General features: G+C 43.9%; 1 protein-coding gene across 3 annotated transcripts in view; it reads right to left on the bottom strand.

Annotated features, from left to right (window-relative positions):
• Nucleotides 1-26,672, bottom strand: part of MEIS1 (Meis homeobox 1) — a 385,764-nt gene that overhangs the window by 307,964 nt on the left and 51,128 nt on the right. For all 3 annotated transcript variants that reach the window (XM_030196365.1, XM_030196366.1, XM_030196367.1), the window contains exon 7: nucleotides 6,568-6,679. In XM_030196365.1, coding sequence (XP_030052225.1) covers nucleotides 6,568-6,679 — 112 coding nt within the window. The remainder of the gene's footprint in view (nucleotides 1-6,567; nucleotides 6,680-26,672) is intronic.

Genomic DNA, 26,672 nt, shown 5'->3' with positions numbered 1-26,672 from the left:
GGGACCTGGCCACCTGAGTTTACACCCCTGAGGCACTAGAGAACCCATATGGGCCTCAGCCTCTGCCAGCCAAATAAACCCAAACGGTGCACAGCGAATGAAAGAGAAACAAATGAAGAGAGAGAAGCAGACCCCCCTTTTTTTGTTGTTTTACACAGAAAACAGAAATAGAAAGAATGAGACTGAAGGGCTCACCACATCTATCACGTGCTGGAGACTGAGAATACTGAGGCTTGAAGGAGCCGAGCTGGGTTCTTATTGGCTGTCAAGTTTCAATGTTCTCAGTCTCCACCTGCTGGAAGGCATGCACAACCCACCAGTCATGCTGGGCCGGTCCGGAAAGACGATAAGGAATTAGATAATTACTTCATGTGCAAATCTGCAATCGGTATCCAAAACTGAGCACCTAACTTTGGGCAACCAATACAGAACTTGGAGGTAAGTGTATTTTCTCTGAATTAACTGCATTGGCAGATGCTTGTAATGCTGCCAATAGTTACTGCAGAGGTTTCACAAATATCATACAATAAAAGCAAAACTTCACTAGACTTTAGTAAAGATCCCTTTTGTCTCCTAAAGCCTTAGATATGAATACAGTCATTCCCTTTTCCATCTACTGGAAGTCTAGCTCTTAAGTGCTGCTATAATCATGCATCTCCCTTTAATTCCCACAGGAATAATTTTGATCATTTTAAAATATTTTTACACTTGCAGATAATATCAAAGCTAGATGTAACAAACTCAAGTCCTCTGCCACAGCACACCAGCACTCAGAACAGTTTAGCAGCCTTCTCCAAATTTTAATGACTGCATAAACCCTCTCATGTAAATGTTGCTTTTGAATGGCCAGTGTCACTTTGTCCACAGGTTAATAGAATGCTTGCTTTTCAAAACAGGAATTGGGTGGGAGACAGCAATTTTCCTTTGAGATTTCTGCTCACTTGGAAGCAGGGCTAAGATCTTTCACCATAAGATGTCATCCATAATGATGTACGGATTCTCCCATTATTTTATATTCCTTAACAATGACACCATAGTCTTCAGTACGGGACCATGCACCATAGCTCTCTCTCTCAAGCCCTGCAATCCTGTTCCCTAAATCCAGCTACTAGGTGTTGCAGTAATATGATGAATGAACTCCTTATTCCTCCGCCAAAATGGCTGTGAATGTTTGTTCAGGGCATCTCTAGTCCCAGAAAGCCTGGGAAGAAGTAGACCAGATCTAGGAACAGAACCCAAATCCCCTGCACGGCAGTATGCTGCTCAGTCAATGATCCATCGAGTCAGCCCTTCCTTAAAATTTTATATCATAACTGCTTGTACTAGGGTTCTGTTTGTATAGAAAATACTATCTTCTAGTTTATGAAAATATGATTTGCATATCACTACAATGCTCCCCCTTACCTTTCTTCCTCCTGTTGAAAGAACGTAGGAACTACCAACTGGGTAAGACCAAATGTCATCTAGCCCAGTATCCTGTCTCCTACAGTGGCCAATCCAGGTCATAAGTACCTGGAAAGATCTCATAAAATAGACAGATTCTATGCTGCTTACTCCCAAATAATTCCTAGCATTGTTTGAATTTTTGTCCACTGCCACACATTGAGCAGAGATTTCAATGAATTGCCCTTGAAAATCCATAAGTCCTTTTCCTGGGTAGTGACTCCTAGGACCCTGTTTCCTAAGCCACGTTAGCGTTTTTAATGCGCGTTAACCATGTATGAGCCTACAATATCCCTCTAGGCGCCTACACGGTTACCATGCATGCTAATTGTAGGTGCATTAAAAACGCTAACGCACCTTAGTAAACATGGCCCTTAATGTGGAACCCAGCATATTATTACTATAATTTGGGTTATTCTTCCCTATATGCATCACTTTGCACTTGTCCACATTTAATTTTATCTGCCATCTGGATGCCCAGTCCTGCTACAATTTTTCAAAATCTGTTTGTGAATTGACAGCTTTGAATAATGCTGTGCCATCTGCAAATTATTGCCATTTCAAGTTAATAAATATTTTAGAAAGCACTGGATGCAGTACACATTTTTGAGGCACTCCACTATTCACCCTTCTCCTCTAAGAAAATTGATCAAATTATTCCTACTCTCTGATTTCTATCTTTTAACCACTTCTCATGACACTGCCTCCTGTCCCATGACATTTTAATTTCCTCAGGTGACTCTCATAAGAGACTTTTTCCCAAACTCCTTGTGAACATCCAGGTATACCATATCAAGAAGCTCACCTTTATCCACATTTTTATTCATGATTCAAAAAAATGTAGCCGATTGGTGAGGCAAGACCTCCCTTGGCTAGATCCATGTTGGTTGGCTCTGTCCCATTAATCCATGGTTATATATCAGTTAATGCTATTCTTTGTAATAGTTTCTACTGTTTTGAACATTTTGCCCATCATTGATGCCAAGATCACTGGTCTGTAGTTTCCCGGACCACCCCCGGAACCCTTTTTTTTAATCTATATGTTTATTGAGGAAATTAACTGGTGCTACGTAGACCATCCTCCAATCTTCAGGTACCATGCTATAAATTACAAATAGTTGTTTGGGAATTTCATTTTTATGTTCTTTCAATACTCTAGAATGTATACCATCCAGTCCAAATGATTTCCTACTCTTTACTTTGTTAATTTGCATTATTGGTTCACTGAGATTAGTCTCATTTTCTCCAAATCTCATAATTAAATACCATTTCTGGCATGGGTATTTCTATTATATCTTCCTCAATAAATACCAATGAAACGAATACATTTACACTCTCCACTAGGGCCTTGTCCTTGATAACTAAGGATCCAACCAACTTCCTGGCAGGCCTTTTATATACCTGCAGAAGCATTTATTATGAGTTTTTGCCTCTATGGCAAACATTCTTTCAAATTCTCTTTTTCCTTGCCTTACCAATGCTTTGCACTTTACTTGTCAGAGCCTATGGTTTTTCATGCTTTCTTGACTTTGGAAGACATTCAGGGGCCTTCTACTAAAGCTTAGCGCGACTTATCTGCAGCAGGGCCCATAGAAATAAAACATGCCCTCCCTGCAGATAACTTGAGCTAAGCTTTAGTAAAAGACCCCTTTAATTAGGTAGAATTGCTTTCTTCATCTTAATTTTTAAACATGACCACAGTCATTCTTTTTTAAACAATGTCTGTACCCGACAAACTCTTACCTTTAAACTACTCCTTTTAGTTTTTTGTCACTATTTTCCTCTTTTTGTCACAATCTCCCTTTTGAAAATGAAAAGCTAGTACAGTACTTTTCCCTTGTGTCCTCCATCCAGCCAAGTTAAAATTGATTGTGTTGTGGTCCATAATGTCAAGTGGCCTCAACACCTTTATTTTTGCACCATATCCTATGTTCTACTGAGTATTAGGTCTAAAAGAGCTCTCTCTCTCTTGTCTGTCATATATTTAATCTACAAACTATCTCCCAAAGTGCACTTAATTAGCAACCTGACCACTATCAGCAGTACTGTGAGACAGTCTACGGAGTCCACGGCACAATTCTGGCATAGGCAGCTGCAGGGTATGAGAGTGAGGTTTGGTCTTGCCTCCACTGCCCCTTGGATCCCTTGGGGTGAGTGGGGGCAAGGGGTGGCCTAACCCTCAATTCAGGGGCCTGGATAATGAACTGGGCCCTCATGGCAATAAGGGTCATGGGCCCCTACCATCTATCAAACGCGAATTAAATTTGATGGCAGCTACAGGAGAGTAGGCTCCCTAGTGCTTTGGGCTCTCAGGAACCAACCTTAATGTTCCAATGGTCAGTACGAACCTGCCTCAATTGTATTTAGGTAAAGGGCAAGGCTGCAGGAAAGTGGTTTAAAATGCTTTAGCCCCATACTAGGGATGAAAGGAGGGTGTCAGGCCTTATGGGCCACAGGGGAAGGGGGGGGGGGGGGGTCTGAGGAAGTTTTCAATTTGGGACAATGTGCCTTTTCATTTTATGATATTGTTGTGTGGACTTTTATTTTAGCAAGCTATCAGAAAAACAACTACACATCTCAGTATAGCTATTTTTCTGTGAAAACAGGCACTTGAAGCCTTTGTTGCATGCCCATTGTTAAATTTTTTTGAGTGCATTAGTGAGCTCCTTTCAATGATTTTGAATTGCAGTCATTAATGCAAAATTTACATATATTTTCATGTGAAGCAAACTTTGTAAAAAAGGTATTACCACAAAGTGTATTTTTGTGAAGTGACTTCAAGAAGTGCACTTTAACAAAAATAAGCACAAAATACCTGAAAATTGATGATTTTGTGCATTTCAATGCATTTTGCATTATTTTTTATGCACAGGATACTTTTTTTTTAAGTCACTCCACAGTATTACATACAGTCCATGGTAAGTAAAAATTCAGCTTAAAATTTTGAGTGCTCTGGAAAAAAGCCAGCTGAGAGGAGATATGATTCAGGTCTACAAAATTCTGAGTGGAGTAGAATGAGTAGAAGTGAATCAATTTTTTACTCTTTCAAAAAGTGCAAAGACTAGGGAACACTCAATGAAGTTAAGTGGAAATACTTTTAAAACAAATAGGAGGAAATATTTTTTCACTCAATGAATAGTTAAGCTCTAGAACTCATTGCCAGAGGATGTGGTAACAGTGTTTAGCATGTCTGGTTTTAAAAAAAGGTTTGGACAGGTTCCTGGAGGAAAAGTCCAAAGTCTACTATTGAGACAGACATGGGGAAGCCACTGCTTGCCCTGGGACTGGTAGCATGGAATGTTGCTACTATTTGAGTTTCTGCCAGGTACTTGTGACCTGGATTGGCCACTGTTAGAAACAGGATACTAGGCTAGATGTCTATTCTTATGTTCTTATGAGGTAGCAAACACATCTTATTGCTACGGAAAGGTATATGTACAGTTTGATATTATAAAAATATCATAAACAGTAATTGCATCCTTCAAGAAAAGAGAAGACTGACAAGGTCCCCTTAGTTATGCACTGCACTTTTGAAATCTAAAATAATATAATTATATAATATACAATTTTACAAAAATGTTACACAAATTGCACTTCCTTAAATAAGAACAAAGTCTTCACATATTTTTTGCTCATTTTTACACCATGTATACTTCAACCATGTGTGTATGTGTGTAAATTGGAAATTGGAGAGTCATGGGATAGGAGGTAGTGTTCTATTGTGGATTAAAAACAGGTTAAAGAATAGAAAACAGAGAGCAGGGTTAAATGGTCAGTATTCTCAATGGAGAAGGGTAAATAGTGGGGTTTCCGCAGGGGTCTGTGTTGGGACGCTGCTTTTACGTATTTATAAATGATCATGCTATGGAATAACTAGTGAGGAAATTAAATTGCCAAAGTTGTTAAATCGCAAGAGGATTGTGAAGAATTGCAGATGAACTTACTGAGACTGGAGACTGGCATCCAAATGATAGATGAGTGGTTTAATGTGAGCAAGTGAAAAGTGATGCATGTGGGAAACAGGAACTCAAACTATAGTTACAATGATGGCAAGGTTCTGCGTTAGAGTCACCGAGTCAGAAAAGGATCTAGGAGTCATTGTTGACAATACTTGAAACCCTCTGCTCAGTATGCTGCGGCGGCAAGAAAGCAAATAGAATGTTAGGTATTATTAGGAAAGGAATGGGAAATAAAAACGAGGATGTTATAATGCCTTTGTATTGTTCTATGGTGTGACTGCACCTTGAATACTCTGTGAAATTCTGGTCACCGCATCTCAAAAAAGATATATATTTGGAATTAGAAAAGGTACAGAAAACAGCAATGAAAATGATAAAGGGGATGGGACGACTTCCCTATGAGGAAAGGCTGAAATGGCTAGGACTCTTCAGCTTGGAGAAAAGAAGGCTGAGGGGAGATATGATAGAGGTATATAAAATAATGAGTGGAGTGGAACGGGTAGAGGTGAATCACTTGCTTACCGCTTTCCAAAATACTAGGACTAGGGGGCACACAATGAAGCTACAAAGTAGCAAATTTAAATTGAATTGGAGAAAATATTTCTTCACTCAACGTGTAATTAAACTATGGAATTTGTTCTCAGATAATGTGGTAACAGCAGTTAGCTTAGCAGGTTTAAAAAAGGTTTGGATAGCTTCCTAAAAGAAAAGTCCATAAGCCATTATTAAATGGATTTGGGAAAATCCACTGCTTATTTCTAGGACAAGCAGTATAAAATATATTGTACTGTTTTAGGATCTTGCCAGGTACTTGTGACCTGGATTGGCCACTGTTGGAAACAGGATACTGGGCTTGATGGACCTTTGGTCTGTCCCACTATGGCAACACTTATTATATATATACACACACATGCACACACACAATTATATGCAACACATACTGCAAGGTCAGCCCACATGCTAATCAAATTTGTATCAGGCTGATAGCATCTATCAGATATGAACATGCAAATCTACTTTGCTGGCAAAAGACATTGAAGAATATTTTTTTTAATATACATCAATAAAATAAAACCGCTTAAGTATTTCTGATTGGAAAATCTTAGTTCCAGATTTACTACATTCAACGCATTGACAAAACCAACAAAAAAAAAATTAACCCTACCTTGTTCACTGCTGTTGTCCCCACTGTGCGACGTGTGCCCTCCGCTAGAGGGTCCAGGAGTACCCCCAGAACGTGTTGATGCTGTATCATCATGGTCTCTGCTCCATGATGGCTGTGAAGAGAGAATTAAAATGGAAATAAAAATGGAGAAACAAAAAAAGGGAATTATACTAGTCACTACAAAGCAAGACCTAACAAGGATCATGCAATAGAAACATGAATGTCAGGTATTCTCCTATAGATCAATACTAATGAATGAATCTGAGCTCTCTCTCTCTCTCTCTCTCTCTAAGCTAATATAAACTAAACCATGAAGAATTACTTTACGAATAATCACATGCTCTATTACCATAGAAAACAGAAACATTCCAGGGAATGGAGCAAAATAACAGCCACTTGGTTCTAACTATATTTTTAGCATCAACAAACCCTCTGGCACAGCAGCCTGCTGCTGTGCAAAATACAAGTGAGAATGCAGGTCTGTAGTACGGCAATTTATATAGGCTTTCGATTCATCAGGGAAGACAAACATGGAAGAGCTTTTAAGACCTCATTAATAATTAGGCCTTGGTCCATAATAGCCAATATGTGTCAGCTGTTTGCCGGATGGTATGTGGCAAATGGACCAGGCACTGGGACAAAAAAAGCAATGCGAACAACAATGGCGTCACATGGACTGTGTACACACTGCCCCATGCAGGGCCTTCTTGTACTATTGAACAGAAAAACAGATGTTGCTTCTTATCACCGAGTGCATTTGAAAGTAGCATTCAGATAGGAAAAATTGGCTGTAAATTAAATTCTTAGGGAAAACAATCATGGCAACACTCCTCCCAAATATCCCTTTATCACCAGAAAAGGTTTTAATTAGCTTTTAGTGTTCATTTTTAAAAACATCACAGTGATTCACTGGTCATCCTACACAGCCTTTCTATGCATTATGGAAGAGCCTGTGTCTATGCAAATTGTATAATATTTATTTATTTGGATTTTGCTCACACCTTTCAGTAGTAGCTCAAGATGATTTACATTCAGGTACACTGGGTATTTCTCTGTCCCTGGAGGGCTCACAATCTAATTATGTACCTGAGGCAATGGAGGGTTAAGTGACTTGCCCAGGATCACAAGGAGCAAGAGTGGGATTTGAACTAGCCACCTCTGGATGTCTAGACCAGTGCTCTAACCACTAGGCCACTCCTCCAATATGCTCCCCTAAAACTACTACTAAACAGTACTCTTCCACTGAAAACACATTCACATGAATATATATAGAGAGAGAGAAATACTGAAATAAGGCTGACATCCCGACAGTTTCACTAGTACTTTCAAGGCTAGTTTAAAACACAAACCTGCATATAACAAGATGAAAAAGACCCCATCTTTATTATCTTGTTTATTGGGCCTTTGGACTTCATGCTTGAATTTAAATGCAATGAAAGGAATGCACTGCCATATGAATATTATAAACAGCTATTATGGTTATGTTTTAAAGTGTGTTAATTGATCTACCAAATCTGTGATTGAAAGGAAGATGTGTGAACTGAGAAAGAAATGCTTTTAACAAATAATGCCCTCTGCAGCATACCAGAAGCAGGTTGTAAGAGGTAATCTGGAACACATGCTCAGAATGCAAACAGTTAATGCAGAAGTTTGTATAACTGCAGCTTTAAAAGGGGGACTTGTTTATTCAGAGCTGGGGGAAAAGAATGGTACAGCACCCAGGGGACAGACAATGCCAGGCACAAAGCCCTGGTGCCTCAACATGCAAAAGGATGTTTTTCTATGTGCTACAAATCCCACTTGAAAATATAATTAGAAGGAGAAAATGGCAAACTATTGCATTAACTGTAATTGAACAAAAGACCAGCAAGACATGTGGGAGGTTGCAGGAACCCGTGGGAGTTCTGGGATGCATCAGATCCTAGGAGTGACATCTCCAGGGCACACTCATTCTATTATGTGCCCCTCACTACTATGTTGACTAGTGATCTGACTTGGAATTAATAGAAAAGCTGTAGTATACAAGCTAAAATATAGAGTAGGAGACTCTGCTCAGCAGAAATGTGTTGATTAATCTGATTAAAAGTACAACTCTGAAAAATAAGGTGACTTGGAACTAAAGAATTATGCTTCATTATGCAAGAAACTGTCCCTTTTAAATGCAACAACAGACCTGATATATTCACTATCTTTTAATGAGCTCTACTGATTTATTCAGCTCTGCTCAGCTCCATCCCCCACTTTTCAACTGTGCGGGATGTAGATTAATTCAGTGCTTAATTGTTTAGTAAATTCAATTTTCCACATTCTATTCTGCATAGCTTTAGCTAAGGTTCTTAAATCTTCAGCAGTGAGCTCTGAGCCCAGCATTTGTGATCTGTGCCTACCTATTTTCATCACCATTTGTCTTCCTCCACCACTTAATTCACCATGAAAGATTTTCCTTGCTGGAAACTCTGATTCTGCTATGATCTGTGAGGCATTCCAATTCATTGCATTTTCATTGTGTTGGGTCTTAGATGCTGGGTTCCTCTTTTCTCACAGCTATCGCCACATTATACAGGCATTCATGCAAGAAATGTTGGATTCCACCTCAGTTTATCAAAACTGTGTGCAACATTCATACAACCTATATGCTTAAGTTCCTGAATCCACCAGGGGCACCACTTAGTGGTTTGTGATTAATGTGATGTTCAATGGCACATATTATGTATACAGTACACAAAAAGAGCTTCTTTTTTTTTTTTTTACACCGTTCTGCCATCCATGCAGAATGAGTGAAACCTTATAATAACAGAGTTCAAGATGTTTTTTAGCTATCTATTTTCATGTACTAGCTTTTTAACAGAGCAAGTTTTGTAACCCTACATTTAGAGAAATTTAAGAGGTAACTCAACCAAACTGAGATCTGTATGTCTTTTTATTTTATGGATACATCATTACTGACCAAAATCCACAATGTTTACTCTGATGTGCCTGTACAACAACATTAAAGACTATTTCCATATTTTGTTAGGACAGTTTGCAAAATATTTCCGAGGCAGGATGGTCAAGTAAAGGAGAGCTTGATGGGGAGTGGGGAGGGAGGGGGAAGGGTTTGATGAAAGTGTCAAAGCTAGCTGGAGTGCAAGTTTTGAATAATGTTATGATAAAGATCATACATTAATCTTCTTGCCTCTTTATATCTTGAATACAAATTAGCTATGTTTAATACTAGCAAAAGTGGAAGGCATAAGCTGTACCTATTCTGAAGTTAGAAAGCTGTGAATTTCATGTCTTAGATTTGATTTGCGCTTATAGTAATAAGAAATCTGGATGCAAGATAAATTTTTTAAAAAATGCAGAATTATTAATTACATGACTAACATACAGGGTCTATATACTAAGGGAACATAGGGTTAATTTGCTATAATAGCTAATAGAATTGAATGGGGCATTATTGACTCCATCTAATACATTAAGATTTAATCAGGCTAACACAATCCTCCTCATAAGAAAGTTAACTTAAACCACATTGAGGTACAGCAATGTACAACCAGCACCTATCATCTAACCTTCAAGGCCCCCCACTCTGATAATGATTGGACCTCTTAGCTCCCTACCTCACAAGAGCTAACACAACCCTTTACACACTCAGCCTTCCCCTATTCCCATCACGGCTCAGTCGTGGCAGACCTTACAAATGCTTGACATTTGAATCAGACCTTCAGTGCCCCTTCGTTCTGGCACTGTGGCTAACAGGAAGGTAACAATAACTAGCTCCTTTCTGCCAGAAACACACCAACAGGCCTACACAGCATAGTGGAGTCAGAGTATTGATGAGTGGTACTTTGGACCAGAAAGGCCTATGCAACTTGGGGGGAGGGGGCAGTTGAAGAGAACAGAGTCTGCTCCAGGGGTTGAGCTAGGTAGGGGTGTAGGTGGAACTTCTACGATGAACCTAATGAGCCACAATTTGGGGAGTTGTGTTGTTGCATATGGGGCTGGATTCAGTAAATGGTGCTGAAAAGTAGGCATCAGAAAGATGTTATGCTCAGACACTATTCTATAAAGGGTGATGTGGGCTGAGCTTTCTTTATAGAATAGTGCTTAGTGCATATTCTGGCACCCAGTTTTGGGCACAAAGACTCACACCAACTGAAACCTGGTATAAATCCTAAATGTAATTCTTTGGAAAGCCTCTGGCTTGCCCATACCCCCTCCTATAGCCACACCCCCTTTTGAGTTATATGTGAGAGGATTTGGGTGTAGACCTTTATAGAATCACATGCAACCAGATCCGCACGCAAATCCAAATTATAGCTAATTAATGTCAATAACTGATTGTTAACAGCCAATTATTGATTGTTTTAATGGCTCACTAACTAATTTATTTGCATGCAGATCTCAGGATCACATACAATTTTGGCCACCATTTCTAGAATCCAGGGAACGGTGGTCCCAGAAACTTGATCCTCACCAGAAAAAACGTGGGAGAAGGGTTCCCTTTCTCTTTGAGCCAGTTAGAAGAGGAAACTTGATATGTAGAATGCAACCTACATCATTAACCTGTACACTGGGTATTAGAACACAATATAATGCTGGCATTAAAACTAAGCAATTCATGCCATGGTGGTTTTACCACTAGTTACTAGTTACTGTACAGACTCTAGAACTGTAACCGTCTTTTAATAAATGAAAACAATTTTGAGAGGGTGAGGAGAGTTTCCTTTTAGAAAATAGTGAATGCACAGGAAGAAAATGTTAGTTTGTTATTGGTCCATTTGGCTTTTTTCCCCTGATTTTCAACAGTGTTTCAGTTTGTTTCTCACATTCATTTTAATAATATTTTTTGACACACATTAAGCCCTTTTAATGCACATTAATACATGTGGATCACCATTTTACAGAGAACACTGATCAGGATTGAGACATCCAGCTCAGGATGTACTCATTTCCAATGATGTTTTAGAAAAGGATCTGCTGACATAGAGCCTTTTGTAAAATACATGCAGAAGGGCACATGCATGTGCCACATGAGCATCCATTTTACAACTTTATACAATGAAAAAAAATCAAAAGTGGAAACGGCAACTTAAACATGTAAGTTTTAAAATTCCCACTTATACTTCCACATGGCAGCCATTTTGTAAACCTACACATGTGTCTGCTGCTAATTAACTATGGAGTCCATAGTCATTTTTTTGTTTGTTTCTATTTAGAGGGGAAAAGAAACAACAGGGAATTAAGGTAGATAACACCACTAACTCTTCTTATAAAGAGCTGCCCAAAACAATCTTAACATGCTTTTGTGAAGGTGCAAATACCGACATGCAAATTTTCTCACATATGCATGTATTTCCTTTATAAAATAGGAAACACATGTATAGATTTTAGTCCCGCCCAAGTTCTGCAAACATCACCCCCAAACCATGCTCACCCCCCCACACAATCTCTATATGTACTATGGATTTGCATTATTGTCTTTCTGAAATTGGGTTTTACATATGCATGCAATGTACACATGTAAATTCCAGTATTTACATATGCAAATCATGAATATGCCTTCTACATCTTCTAATGCATTCATTAAATTCTTAAAGGTATGCTACCAAACTCAATGTGCACTAACAAATTCACATTCCTATTTAAAAAAAATCCATGGCAGGCCAGCAGGATGCCTTTAGTTCGTCATTATTCATGTGCAAAGTGTACAAGCTAAAGCAAGAGAAAGCAGGCATAGGGATTTCAAAATGAAATCCTTACTCTTACTCTCTCCTGTCTGTCTTGATCTAGCCAGAGAAAAACAGTGCACACACTTTTACCCATGGAGGGCTGGGGCCACATTTCCAAGGGGCATTCTATACAAGCAAACACCCATTTATCCATGGAGAACACCTTCGGAAATTGCCCCCTATGACCATCCTTAGTCAGTGACAGAATCTTAGTCAGTGACAGAATCATCCTGTATGTTACCTACAACATATTTTATTTTATTTCATAGCATGAAAACAACATTCATTTACTAAATATTGGGTAACATGGAAGGGCACTAAAGATATGACGTCTAAGTCCGACTTAATCTGAATAGCAAAGCAGGTCATTTTCAAAAAAGAAAAAAGTCTATCTTTTGTTTTTGAAAATAGAAGGTTTTGTAATTTGGACATTTTATTTTTTGGTCCATTTTTGAAAAAAATAAAAAAAGTCCAAGTGCAAAACTCACAAAATCAAGCCATTGGGATGTAGGAGGAGCCAGCATTCTTAGTACACTGGTCCCCCTGACATCCAGGAAAGCAACAGGGCACCCTAGGGGGCATTGCAGTGGACTTCATAAAATGCTCCTAGGTACACATCTGACCACTGCTCCCTTACCTTGTCTGCTGAGCCCCCCAAAACCCACTACTCCCAACTGTACACCACTACCATAGCCCTTATGGGTGAAGGGGGCACCTATATGTGGGTACAGTGGGTTTCTGGTGAGTTTTGGAGGGCTCTCAGTTTCCTCTACAAGTGTAACAGGTAGGGGGAGGTAGAAGCCTGAGTCCACCTGTCTGCAGTGCACTGTACCCACAACTAGACTGCTCCTGAGACCTGCATGCTATTCTAATGGACCTGAGTATAATATCTGAGGCTGGCAAGTTAATGTTTTCATCACATTTTTGGGGGGTGGGAGGAGGTTAGTGACCACTGGGGGAATAAGGGGAGGTCATCCTGATTCCCTTGTGGTCATCTGGTTATTAGGGCACCTTTTTGTGCCTTATTCATAATAAAAACAGGTCTAGCTCAAAACCTCTTAGTTTTAGTCCTGGACAATTTTGTTTTCTTCCATTATGGCCAGTGCTTTTTTAGTAGAAAAAAAGGTGCCGGTACTCATTGTGGGCGGGGTCACCACACATGGCACCGCCCTATTATAGCCACACCCACATTAGCCACACCCCTTATACCAGCCATGGCGCATATAAACAGACATCATTGAAAATATTATACTAGTATAGGAGAAATTATAATGTGATTTTTTTTTCATTATAAATAATTTCTGTAAGCTGTTACAGCTCCGGTATACCCAGTGCAAAATAAGACAAATTCCAAACACTAAAATGAAAATAAAATGATTTTTTTCTACCTTTGTTGTCTGGTGACTTTGTTTTCTATCCATATTGGTCCCAGTCTCTGATTCTGCTGCTCTCTATCTGTTCTCTTAACTCCGTTTCCAGGGCTTCCTTTCCATTTATTTCTTTACTTTCCTCCTTTCTTCTTCTTTTGTTGCCCTGCATCCATAAGTAAAAGCTGGGTCCTCCTCCATGGAATTGACTGGAGGAGGTATAACATGGATCCAGCTTTTGCCTATTTTCTCCATCCATGTGCAGTTTTTCTCCTCTTCCCTTTCCCTCATCTCCATCCATGTGCATCTTCTTTTTTCTTTCCTCCTCTCCATTCATGTCCAGCACGTCTCCTCTCTCCTTCCCTCCATCCATGTCCAGCATTTCTTATCTCTCTTCCCTCCTCTGTATCCATATAAAGCAATAATTCTCTCTCCCCTCTCCTCCATCCAAGTCAGCATTTCTCCTCTCTCCTAGCCAACTCCTCCATCCATCCATGTCCAGCAATTCTCCTCTATCTCCTGCTCTCCTCTCCATCCATTTCTACCATTTCTCCTCTCTCCCCTCTCATCCATGTCCAGCAATTCTCTCTTCCCTGTCCTCCCCTCCCTGTCCAGCGATTCTCCTCTCTCCCCTCCATGTCCAGCAATTCTCTCTTCCCTGTCCACCCCTCCCCGTCCAGCGATTCTCCTCTCTCCCCTCCATGTCCAGCAATTCTCTCTTCCCTGCCCTCCCCTCCATGTCCAGCAATTCTCTCTTCCCTGTCCTCCCCTCCCCGTCCAGTGATTCTCCTCTCTCCCCTCCATGTCCAGCAATTCTCTCTTCCCTGCCCTCCCCTCCTCTCCATGTCCAGCAATTCTCTCATCCCTGTCCTCCCCTCCCCATCCAGCGATTCTCCTCTCCCCTCCATGTCCAGCAATTATCTCATCCCTGCCCTCGCATCAATGTCCAGAAATTCTCTCTCTCCCCTGCCCTTCCCTCCCATCCCATGTCCAGCAATTCTCTCTCCCTGCCCTTCCATCCCATCCCATCTCATATCCAGAAATTCTCTCTCCCCTGCCCTTCCCTCCCATCCCATGTCCAGCAATTCTCTCTCCTTGCCCTTCCCTCCCATCCCATCCCATGTCCAGCAATTCTCTCTCCCCTGCCCTTCCCTCCCATCCCATGTCCAGCAATTCTCTCTCCCCTGCCCTTCCCTCCCATTTTTCCAGCGATTCTCCGCCTCTCCCTGCCCTCCCATCGAAGTGCAGCGATTCTCCATTCCTCCCCTGCCCTCACCTCTCCCATATCCAGCGATTCTTTGTCCCCCAGCCGTCTTCTTTCACTGCCTGCCAGCCAGCGTCAGACTCAGAGGCGAACGGTGCAGGCAGCGATTGGCTGGCAGCGTCGTAGCTTCCCTCTGCAAGTCCTGCCTACAATTTCCTGTTTACCTACATCAGAGGAGGGCGGGCCCAGGAAGAAAGAAGGGACGTCTGAGGAGGCCTTCTGAATCGCCGATCAGCTGTTCTTGCCCGTGCAGCAGAGGTGACAGGTGCTGCACGGGCCGGTAAGGCAAAGGGGGGGTCGTTGAGGGGGGGGAGGCAGCAGCCACGACCAAAGGGGGGGGCGGCAGGGGCGGGGCACGGGACCGGAGCATTGCAGGAGGCGGAGCTAGTGTGGGAGAATACACAGGAAGAGCAGAGGGCCGGCCCGGGGCTGCTAAAATTGGAGATTTTTGTGTGGGGGGGGGGAAGCGGAGAGCAGCGGGGGGGGGGCAAGGCATCCATACAGGATGCTCATGACGAGCGCCCTTGCCCCCTCCCGATCCTTTTTTTTTGTTTGTTTCTTTTTTGGTGCTGAGGGAGAGGGGAGCAGCGGCGACCTGGGGAGTCAATAAAGGACGCCCCTGACGCGTTTTCGCCCCCCCTCCCCCGTTATTTTTTTAATGGATTTTGTAAACTTCTAGCAGACAGACAGCCCTAACGAGAGGTACAGACTCTCGTTAGATTTCACGGTGTTTCCTGCGTTAAACGAATCGGAAAAGGTTAGTGCATGTCATTTCAATGGGATTTGTAGAAGAATTGCTCATCTGCATTCAGTTTTCGTTAGCTGCTACTGTCGTCGGAAAATGGGCTTTAGTGCATGGAAAGGATAGGAAATTCTGCCTTAAGGGCTCATTTAACGATGAAAAACGTTTAGTGCATCTGGGTCTGAGTCTTCATTCTTATCTACCTGAGTTATCTACCCTCTATTTATAATCTCCCACCTAGACCACTCATTATCATGATGGTCTCTGGTAAGTAGGCACAGACTGTGGCCACTTAGCCACCTGGCTGGCTAATAAATGTATAGTTTATGTAGGAAAAGTTATCCAGATGCTGCGTGATCCCTGTGGCCTCTAGAACACAGGAAACCTAGTTGATTTTGTTTATAAATTATTATAAACTTTATATAAAGAAAATGTCTGATTCCCCCTCCCCCCACACACCCTTTGTACTTACACCTCCCCCCCCCCCCCCAAACACACACACACCCTTTGTACTTTATTTCCAAAGGAAAGGGGCATTTATATGGGGAAAGGATGTTTTCCGCTGTATAATACAACTAAGTTAAAAAAAAAAGACTTTAAGCCAAAAATGTTTTCTTCAGGGACCGAGTTATACACAGATAGTAACCCCAAGTCAAGTCAAAACACACCACTGGTTTCTTTGTAATTTATTAAAGATGTTAAAACCAATACCGAGCATAAAATAATTTTTTCTATTGATTTCTGTATAGAGTTTGAACACTGAACTGCTGGATTTCATTCCACTTTGCACCCTGCCATTCACATTGGGAATTTATGAAAATATGAAATGATGAGTACTATAAAATGGGTGACACAGAGGGAGCTTCCTAAATAGCTAGGAGCTATTTCTGATTGTGCATCTAGGCCGTTTTACACTAAAATATAGTTCTAATTTCTCACCGCCCCTCATATCCATACATCAAGGAAAGGAAAGCCCCCTTTTATGTAAGAGCTGTTCAACCAAAATGCCCAGAATTCTATTAGAAGACATACATGCAGACCAAGGAAAGTAAAGTCAAATGCTTATCATTATTTTTTCTTCAGTATTTCAGCTAATTGACAAATCTTATGCATGATGAAAAATGCTGAAAGCGAATGGGTCTGCTTTTATTTAGATTCTGTTTGAGAGGGGTTTTTTGACCTGGACTAAAGCTAAGTTGGGATATATCAAAGAAGCGAATTGTATCCTAGGAAAGCTGAGTTTCATAGTTTTTAAATGATGAGAGACATGCTTTTTGTATGACGAAGGAAACCAGAGAATTTGCCAGTTAGACTACAACAGGATCAGACTGCAAGCAGTGAAACAAAACACAGATAAGGAGGTGCCTTTTACTACCTTGGGAAATGACAACAGCTGCTTGCTTCCCCTGAAAGCAGCTTGTAAACCTCATTGTCTAGTTGAAATATGTGGTTTTAAACCTCTTTATGGCACTAATATTATTAATCACATTTTAATACAGGGCTCCATTTACAAAGCGGTGCTACCAATTAGCGGTACGCTGAATGCAAAGAAGCCCATTCTACTCCCATGAGCTTCTTTGCATTCAGTGTCCTGCTAATCGGTAGCGCAGCTTTGTAAAAGGTGCCCACAGTATTAGAAGCATTTTCACTAACGTCTAAGAATTCTTTTAAGCAAAGCTAATGGTCGTCTTACTATTCAAATTATTATACCATGCACCAAAAGAAATTGTTTACAGAAGGTTACTTAGGGAGCCTTTTACCAAGCTGAGGTAAAAGGGGCCCTTCGCTAGTGGCGGCGGCGGCCATTTTTGCTGTGCACCAAGGCCCTTTTTACTGCAGTGGGTAAAAAGACCAAAAAAGAAATGGCCATGCGTAAGTTTGCACTTGCCGCATGGCCATTCAGAGGCAGCACTTACCGCCACCAGTGTTTCCTCTAAGGAGTGACCTGGTGTGTGCAAATTTTTTTTTTCATTTCAGCAAGAAGTTTTAAAAACAACTATTTTTGAGCTTTAGTATTAGCAATGCATTTCTGTATATAGCAGAAGAAAACATTTTTGTGAGCAACCATATAAAATCTGTGAGCAACGCTCCTAAAATGAGTAATCACTCATGTGCTCCACTTAGAGGGAACATTGAGGTGGTGGTAAAAGCTTCCATGCTAACCTGGCGGTAACTGGGCAGCATACAGCACTACCTGATTACCGCTGGGTAACCCCTGTGCTAGAAAATCAGACTATATTTTCTGTCGCGCTGGAAATGGTGTACACTAGGGGTGAAAATACCACCTGCTTCTGCGTTAGACCTGTGGTAGTTCCAGTTTGGCCAGCAGCAAGCCTGTCACTGTATACCAACCCTTTAGTAAAAGGGCCCCTTAAATATTTGGGGCCAATTTCAAACCGTCCACTTTAAGTCAAAGTCCACTGTTAATTTTAACCCACAGACTTTGGACTGCTTCAAAGACAGAGTACATACGAACCTGCTACAGGCCTAAAATATCCATGGACTTTTGCAATTGTTTTTCAAGCAGGTAGATTTTCTAAGAAAAATAATGCTGGTAAATTTGAAAATGTCATCTATGCCTGTTACTTTCTGATCCCAGGCAAAACACTTACTGGGACAGCCTCCCCTAAATGTGGTTACACAACAGGAACACTTTTAGCCAGCCAGTAGGAGGGCAATTTTTAAAAGAACAATCTATTAGGATAAAATGCTATTTATCCATATACATATCTTTTAAAATTGTCCTCCCCATGGGTAGAATAATACATTTCAGGTGCTGTGATCCTAAAAAAGGTGCATCTATGTCTTGAGTGATTAGCAGGCTTTTTTTCGAAAGAAAAGGGTGCCCATTTTCAACACAAATCGGGAGATGAGCGTCCTTCTCCCAGGGTCGCCTAAATCGGCATAATCGAAAGCCGATTTTGGGCGTCCTCAACTGCTTTCCGTCGCGGGGACGACCAAAGTTCACGGGGGCGTGTCGGAAGCATAGCGAAGGCGGGACTGGGGTATGCCTAACACAGGGGTGTCCTCGACCCATAATCGAAAAAAGAAGAGCGTCCCTGACGAGCACTTAGGCGACTTTACTTGGTCCATTTTATCTTACGATCAAGCCTCAAAAAGGTGCCCGAACTGATCAGATGACCACCAGAGGGAATCAGGGATGACCTTCCCTTACTCCTCCAGTGGTCACTAACCCCCTCCCACCCTAAAAAAAACATTAAAAATATTTTTTGCCACCCTCAAATGTCATACCCAGCTCCCTGACAGCAGTATGCAGGTTCCTGGAGCAGTTGAAGTGAGTGCAGTGAACTTCAGGCAGGCGGACCCAGGCCCATCCCCTCTACCTGTTACACTTGTGGAAGTAAATGTGAGCCCTTCAAAACCCACCAGAAACTCACTGTACCCACATGTAGGTGCCCCCCATCACCCCTTGGGGCTATGGTAGTGTTGTACAGTTGTGGGTTTTGGGGAGGGGGGTTGGGGGGCTCAGCACCCAAGGTAAGGGAGCTATGCACCTGGGAGCAATTTCTGAAGTCCACTGCAGTGCCCCCTAGGGTGCCCGGTTGGTGCCTTGGCATGTCAGGGGGACCAGTGCACTACGAATGCTGGCTCCTCCCACAACCAAATAGTTTGAATTTGGTCGTTTCTGAGATGGGCGTCCTCGGTTTCCATTATCGTCAAAATCGGGGACGACAATCTCTAAGGTTGACCTAAATTTCGCGATTTGGGAATCCCCGACCGTATTATCAAAACGAAAGATAGACGCCCATCTTGTTTCGATAATACGGGTTTTCCCGCCCCTTCACCAGGACGTCCTGCAAGGATGTCCTCAGGAAAACTTGGGCGCCCCTTTCGATTATGCCCCTCAAAGGCAACCAAGATATGTATATACTTTTAAGACTGTACATTATAGAATATCATTCTATGTATATATGTATACATATATATGTATTCAAACATTCACAAAAGGGAAAATTAGGTTCTTACCTTGGTAATTTCTTTCCTTTAGTCATAGCAGATGAAGCCATTACGTATGGGTTATGTCCATCAACCAGCAGGGGAGATAGAGAGCACTCAAACTTTCACAGTGCCCTCTTGACCAGCTAGCTCCACTGCCTCTTCAGTATTTGAAGCTTCCAAAGCAGTATGGCAAACCGCAATGGGAATCACAAGAGCTTTCCTCACAGCGAACGATGGCCCATCACAAGGGCATGAACTCATAAAGGAGGGAATGCACATCCTCCTGGAGGGAATAAACTCATCCTCCTTATTGTATAAGTGGAGGGGAACACCCGCGCCTCCTGGAGGGAATCACACATCCTCCCAACACACTGGAGGGAAAAAACACATCCTCCTATTTATAGAACTGGAGGGGAACACACGCGCCTCCTGGAGAGAATCAACACATCCTCCAAAAAAACATGCTGGAGGGAATGAACACATCCTCCTAAATTTAAACTGAACATGAATCCTGAAGATTGTTTCCAACTTTCTCCCAAGGAAGGAACTTCAGGAAATTAGAACAGAACCTGAAAAACAGATTCACAGCATACAGACAATCATACAGGGAGGGCTCATGGCTTCATCTGCTATGACTAAAGGAAAGAAAATTACCAAGGTAAGAACCTAATTTTCCCTTCCTTGTCATCAAGCAGATGAAGCCATTACGTATGGGATGTAACAAAGCAATCCCTAGATAGGGTGGGAACAAGCCACACCATGCGCTAGCACTTGTGCACCAAAACGCGCATCCCTCCTGGCAGCCACATCCAGCCTGTAATGTCGGGCAAAGGAGAGCTTAGAAGCCCATGTTGCTGCACTGCATATCTCTTGAAGAGAGAGTGCTACAGTTCAGCCCAAGAGGAAGAAATCGCTCTAGTAGAATGTGCCTTAAAGGCTACAGGCGGAACCCTGCCGGCCAGCAGATAAGCTGAAAAGACAGTTTCTTTGAGCCAGCGGGCAATAGTGGCTTTAGACGCTGGAGACCCTCTGCGAGAACCGGATAGCAAAACAAACAGATGATCAGAAGTCCTGAAAGAGTTAGTAACTCGCAGATACTGCAGCAGAGTCCTGCGCACATCCAAAAGGTGCAGCTGCCCAAAAGATTCTGGAAACTCTTCCTCTGAAAAAGAGGGCAAGAAAATAGGCTGGTTTAGGTGAAAGGCTGACACCACCTTAGGCATAAAGGAAGGCACGGTCCGAACCGTGACTCCGGACTCTGAAAATTGCAGAAATGGGTCTCTACAGGACAGCGCCTGGAGCTCTGACACCCGTCTCGCCGAGGTAATGGCCACCAGAAAAACGGCTTTCAGTGTCAAATCTTTCTCCGATGCTCGCCGAAGCAGCTCAAAAGGAGATGCCTGCAGGGTTTTCAAAACTAGCACCAGGTTCCAAGCTGGACAGGGTGCTCGCACTGGAGGTCGGAGCCGAAGCACCCCTCTAAGAAACCGTGCCACATCTGGGTGAGCAGCCAAAGACACGCCTTCCACCTTACCACGAAGGGAGGCCAACGCTGCCACCTGCACCCGCAGGGAATTATAGGCCAAGCCTTTTTGTACACCTTCCTGCAAAAAGTCCAGAATCGGCGAGACAGGAGCCCGCATTGGAGCAATGGCTCTGGAAGCACACCAAGACTCAAACAGGCACCAAATCCTGGCATAAGCCACGGAAGTGGACCGCTTGCGGGCTTGCAGGAGAGTGGAAATAACTTTATTGGAATGACCTTTATCCCTCAATTGCGCCCTCTCAATAGCCATGCCGTAAGACCAAAGCGGCTGGCGTCCTCCATGGCTACCGGTCCCTGAGTCAACAGGTTCGGTACCAGAGGTAATGGCAGAGGAGCCTCCAGGAGCATCTGTCGGAGGTCTGCATACCAAGGTCTCCTTGGCCAATCCGGGGCGATGAGGACCACTTCTCCTGGGTGCAGCCGAATCCGCAAGAGCAGGCGCCCTATCAAGGGCCATGGGGGAAACACATAAAGTAGACCCGGAGGCCAGGGTTGAGCCAAGGCATCCAACCCCGCCGAGTGAGGATCTCTCCGTCTGCTGAAGAAGCACGGGACTTTGGTATTGGCACTTGTCGCCATTAGATCCATCATGGCACAGATCTGCAGGAAAACTTCGACTGCCAGATTCCATTCTGCTGGATCGATCTGATGCCTGCTCAGATAATCGGCCTGCACATTGCTCTGACCTGCAATATGAGCTGCCGATAGACACTGAAGATGCAGCTCGGCCCAGTGGCAAATCAGTTCGGCCAGCGCGGCTAGTGCTCTGCACCTTGTTCCGCCTTGTCGATTTATATAGGCCACCGTTGTCGTGTTGTCCGACATCACTCTGACAGCCAATCCTTCCAGGGTCACTTGAAAGGCCAGAAGCGCCTGAAACACCGCTTTCAACTCTAGGCGGTTGATGGACCACTCCGACTCCTCGGGTGTCCATAGACCCTGGGCATGCTTCCCCTTGCAGTGTGTGCCCCAGCCCTTCAGGCTGGCATCTGTTACCACCAGGCACCAAACGGGGAGCATCAGCGGCATTCCTCGCCGCAGCATGCTGTCCGAGAGCCACCACTCCATGCTGAGTCGGGCCGCAGGGAGCCAAGTAAGTCTGCATTGGTAATCCTGAGAAAAAGGAGACCATCTCCGGAGTAGGGAATACTGTAGAGGTCTCAGGTGCGCTCTCGCCCAGGGTACCACTTCCATCGTGGCTGTCATCGATCCCAGCAGCTGGACAATGTCCCAAGCTCACGGGCGGGGCATCCTCAGGAGCAGACGGACCTGATTCTGAAGCTTGTACCGCCTTAGCTCGGGTAGGAACACATAGCCCGAGACTGTGTCGAACCTGGCCCCCAAAAACTCTAGAGATTGTGAAGAGGACAGGTGACTTTTGGCCATATTGACGACCCAGCCTAGAGATTGCAGTACTGAGACCACTCTGGCTGTAGCTTGTAAGCTCTCTGTTGCAGAGTCTGCTCTGATGAGCCAGTCGTCTAGGTACGGGTGAACCCTGATACCTTCTCGCCTGAGAAAAGCAGCTACTACCACCCATTACCTTCGAAAAGGTTCGGGGAGCTGTGGCGAGGCCAAAAGGCAAGGCCCTGAACTGGAAATGTTTTCCCAACACCGCAAACCTCAGAAACTTCTAGTGCGGGGGCCAAATCAGTATGTGCAAGTAAGCTTCTTTCAGGTCCAGAGACGTGAGAAACTCTCCTGGCTGTACCGCCGCAATGACGGAGTGCAGGAATTCCATGTGGAAATGCCGCACTCTCAGGGACTTGTTCACTTCTTTTAAGTCCAGAATAGGGCGAAAGGACCCACCTTTTCGCGGCACCACAAAGTAGATGGAGTATCGGCCGCAGCCTTGCTCGGCGGGAGGCACCGGGGTCACTGCCCCTAACTGAATCAGACCTTGTAAAGTCTCCTCCACCGCCGCCCGTTTGACGGCAGAACTGCATCGGGACTCCACAAACACGTCTCTTACTGGGGCGTTGAATTCTATTCTGTATCCATCTCTGATCAGGTCCAGAACCCACTGATCTGAGGAAATCTTGGCCCACTCCTCGACAAAGAGGGAAAGCCGTCCTCTGATAACAGGCATCGAGGAGAGGGCCGGCGCACCATCATTGAGAGGGTCGCCCCTGAACTCCTGGTCTTAAGCCACCAGCTGCGGAACGCTTGTCCGAGCGAAAGGAGTTCCTCTGCTGACCACGGGCACGTGAAGTGAACCCAGCAGAACACCCCGGGCGGTACCTTCTAGCTTCACGGAAGCGAGGTCTGTACGAGGAGTGGACCGCCTGGCCCTTAGAGGAAGGCCTCTGCCTATCTTCGGGCAAGCGCTGGGGTTTTGGATCACCCAGGCCTTTCACAATTTTCTCCAACTCCTCACCAAATAGGAGAAGTCCTTGAAAAGGCAACTTCACCAACCTTTGCTTAGAGGCCATGTCCGCTGCCCAGTGTCGTAGCCACAGACGACGGCGAGCCGCCACTGCTACTGCCATTTGTTTAGCCGAAGCTCTGACAAGGTCATAAAGGGCATCAGCCAGAAAGGACAAGGCCACCTCCATCCGCGGAGCCACATCCAAGAAGGGCTCCGCTCCATCTCCGGGCTGAGCCACTGCCTGTTGCAGCCAAGCTAGGCAGGCTCTAACAGCATAACAGCTGTATGCAGACGCCCGAACAGTGAGACCTGCAATTTCAAAGGACCGTTTCAATGCTGTTTCCAGCCTACGGTCTTGAGCATCCTTCAGGGCAACACCTCCTTCAACAGGGAGGGTAGTTCTCTTTGTCACCGCAGTGACTAGGGCATCCACTGTAGGTATTTGAAAACGAGCCATATGTCCCTCACGCAGAGGGTATAACTGCCCCATAGCCCTGGAAACTCTCAAAGGTCCCTCGGGGTCAGCCCACTGAGCCGAAACAAGCTCTAGGATGGAGTCATGCAAAGGGAAGGCCCGAGCAGCTTTCTTGGTACTAGCCATCCTGGGATTACCCGAGGAGGCCATGCCACTGTCAGGATCTTCAATCGAGAGGGCCTGCAGGGTATCTGAAATAAGCGCTGGCAGCTCATCACGGTGGAAAATCCTCACCACGGAGGGATCATCCAGATCCTGTGGTAAATCCACACCTGACTCTGGTTCCTCAGACCAAGAACGTCTGTCAGAGTTCTCCGAATCCTCACACCCCGACCATGGGGGGGGGGGGGGGGGGGGGGGGGAAGGTGCACCACAATCTGAAGGGGAATTAACCTTTCTGCGCTTATCTTTAGGCCAAGCATCCGGGAAAAAAACCTCACTGGGCAGTCCCAGGCCAGAATCCATCGGGGGGGCAATCAGAGGAGCCTCAGGCGACCCTTGAGGAAGGGCTCTTTTCATCATGTATGCTTTATGTAGCAAAAGCACAAAATCCGGGGAGAAAATCTCACCCTGGGCACCCAAATCCTGTCCAGTGCTAGCCACTCCTGAAATAACCTCATCTCGAGGTGCCCCACCCGGCTCAGGTTTCTCCGTGTCCACGGAGGCCGCGCCATGTGGTGTAAGCAAAATGGCGCCCGCTGCCAGCTCAGAGCGGGAAGAAACATCGCTCGCCATGCTCGGGCCGGCTCCTACGCCAGTACAGCATGATTTACAGAGCCCTGCTGCTGATTTGCGCTTGCCACAAGTGGAACAGCGCTTTACATTGTCCGCAGCCATCGCCGAAAAATGGCGGTAAAATCCAAGATGGTGGTTTCGCGCCAAAATCGCCCCGATCGCGGGCCCACCCCGAAGGAGTTGGAAAACACTCTTACCTCAAAGGATCTAGTGTACAACTACGATCCTGCTGAAAATCAGGTCAAAAACCTCTGTTCCAGCGTCTCTGCGTTTAAAAACGCGACGCGGCTTTTTTTATTTTTTATTTTTTTAAGCTGTGAGGAAAGCAGAGGTATTGAAGACTCCGGAGGCTCAGATGAGTGGAAAAGGCAGGGAAAGGGCGAACCTATATGCCTGCATCCACTGTTGGTGGGTAAGGACAGGGAAAGCAAGGCAATATGTCCACATCCACAGAGGTATGGGTAAGGCAGGGAAAGGGCTAACCTATGTGCCTTTAAAGTGAGGCTGCTATAGCCTCCAACACCCCGGTTAACAACTGGCAAGCCAGGAACCACCTCCCGGCAGATTTTTCTGGAGCTCGAACAAGCTGCAGCCACCCTGCTAGGGGAGATAGAGAATACTGGAGAGGCAGTGGAGCTAGCTGGCCAAGAGGGCACTGTGAAAGTTTGAGTGCTCTCTATCTCCCCTGCTGGTTGATGGACATAACCCATACGTAATGGCTTCATCTGCTTGATGACAAGGAAACAAACATTTCATTTCAGCATACTCATTTGCCACTGATATCCATAAAACAATATAATATGGGCAAAATCATACCCTTATCTCTCAAATTAGTAAATCGTTCCATGCTTTGCTTTTGGTTAACCTCAAAAAAAAAAAAAAAGACTGGGCAAAGCTAGAAAACCTCAACTGCATGGAATAACCAGTTAGAGAAATAGAAAAGAAGTTAGTAAAGTGCATAAATGGACTAGTGACCTTGAAAACACAGTAGCAGATTTAATACATTAATAAAATTTTATCTGTATAGATAAGATATCACAAAACGTAAAATAAGCTACTGGCCAACACACTGCTCATGTAGCAGGCAGAAGTCTGACATCTTCAGATCAGCATATTTTCTAAAGCAGTGGAAAATGATTTGTCCCTTGGGTGAGCAACGGAGGCCTCCTGAGCCAATATTGACAATTCATTCTGCACTTCCATTTCAAGCTGGTTTTCAAAGACACTGGGTGAAGATATTAACTGAAAGCCTTCTGTACATACTGCTTTCATAGCTAAATATATGTCATGTCTCCCAGGTTTGTTGATGCAGCTAGTATAGTTTCTAATTGTTCTGACTAGTTTAGTAAAACAACTCAGAAAGTTTTATGCAGGCTATTTTTATATAATCATTTCTGGTATACATGAGTTTCAAATAACTGTGCATCAACAATGGCTTTTATGTTACACTGGAAACTCAATAGAGGGGCCCTTTTACTAAGCTGCGCTAAGAAGTGAGCTTAGTCCCCTTGTGAAAAGCCCATTTTTAACATGACCATCAAAAAGGGCTTTTTACTATTTCTTTAATATATGACCATCTACTAATGTTGGCATTAGCATGTGGCCATTTCAAAAAATTTCCGCGGGAGCACTACCACCTCCTATTTAGAAGGCGCTAAAGGTTCCCGCATTATGGATGCACTAACTAGTTAGTATAGTGGTAATGTCAGCACACTAGCTGATTAGCACACCTCCTCCAATATATATAGGCTTAGAGCATGCAGATTTGCACGCCCCCTGTTAGGCCATTTTTGCTGCATTAGGTGTGCATTAGCACCTAACACAGCTTAGTAATAGGGCCCCAGAATGTCTAAATTAAGCAAACTTCCTGAAACAGAGGGCCCAGAACTGCCAATCAGTCTTGAGTTATGAATAACTCCTGTTCCCTGTTTACA

This window comes from Microcaecilia unicolor, chromosome 3, assembly GCF_901765095.1.
Source record: "Microcaecilia unicolor chromosome 3, aMicUni1.1, whole genome shotgun sequence".
In the NCBI taxonomy this organism is placed as follows: domain Eukaryota; kingdom Metazoa; phylum Chordata; class Amphibia; order Gymnophiona; family Siphonopidae; genus Microcaecilia; species Microcaecilia unicolor.
The sequence above is the reverse complement of the archived record's forward strand: the minus strand, read 5'-3'. Positions and strand labels throughout refer to the sequence as shown.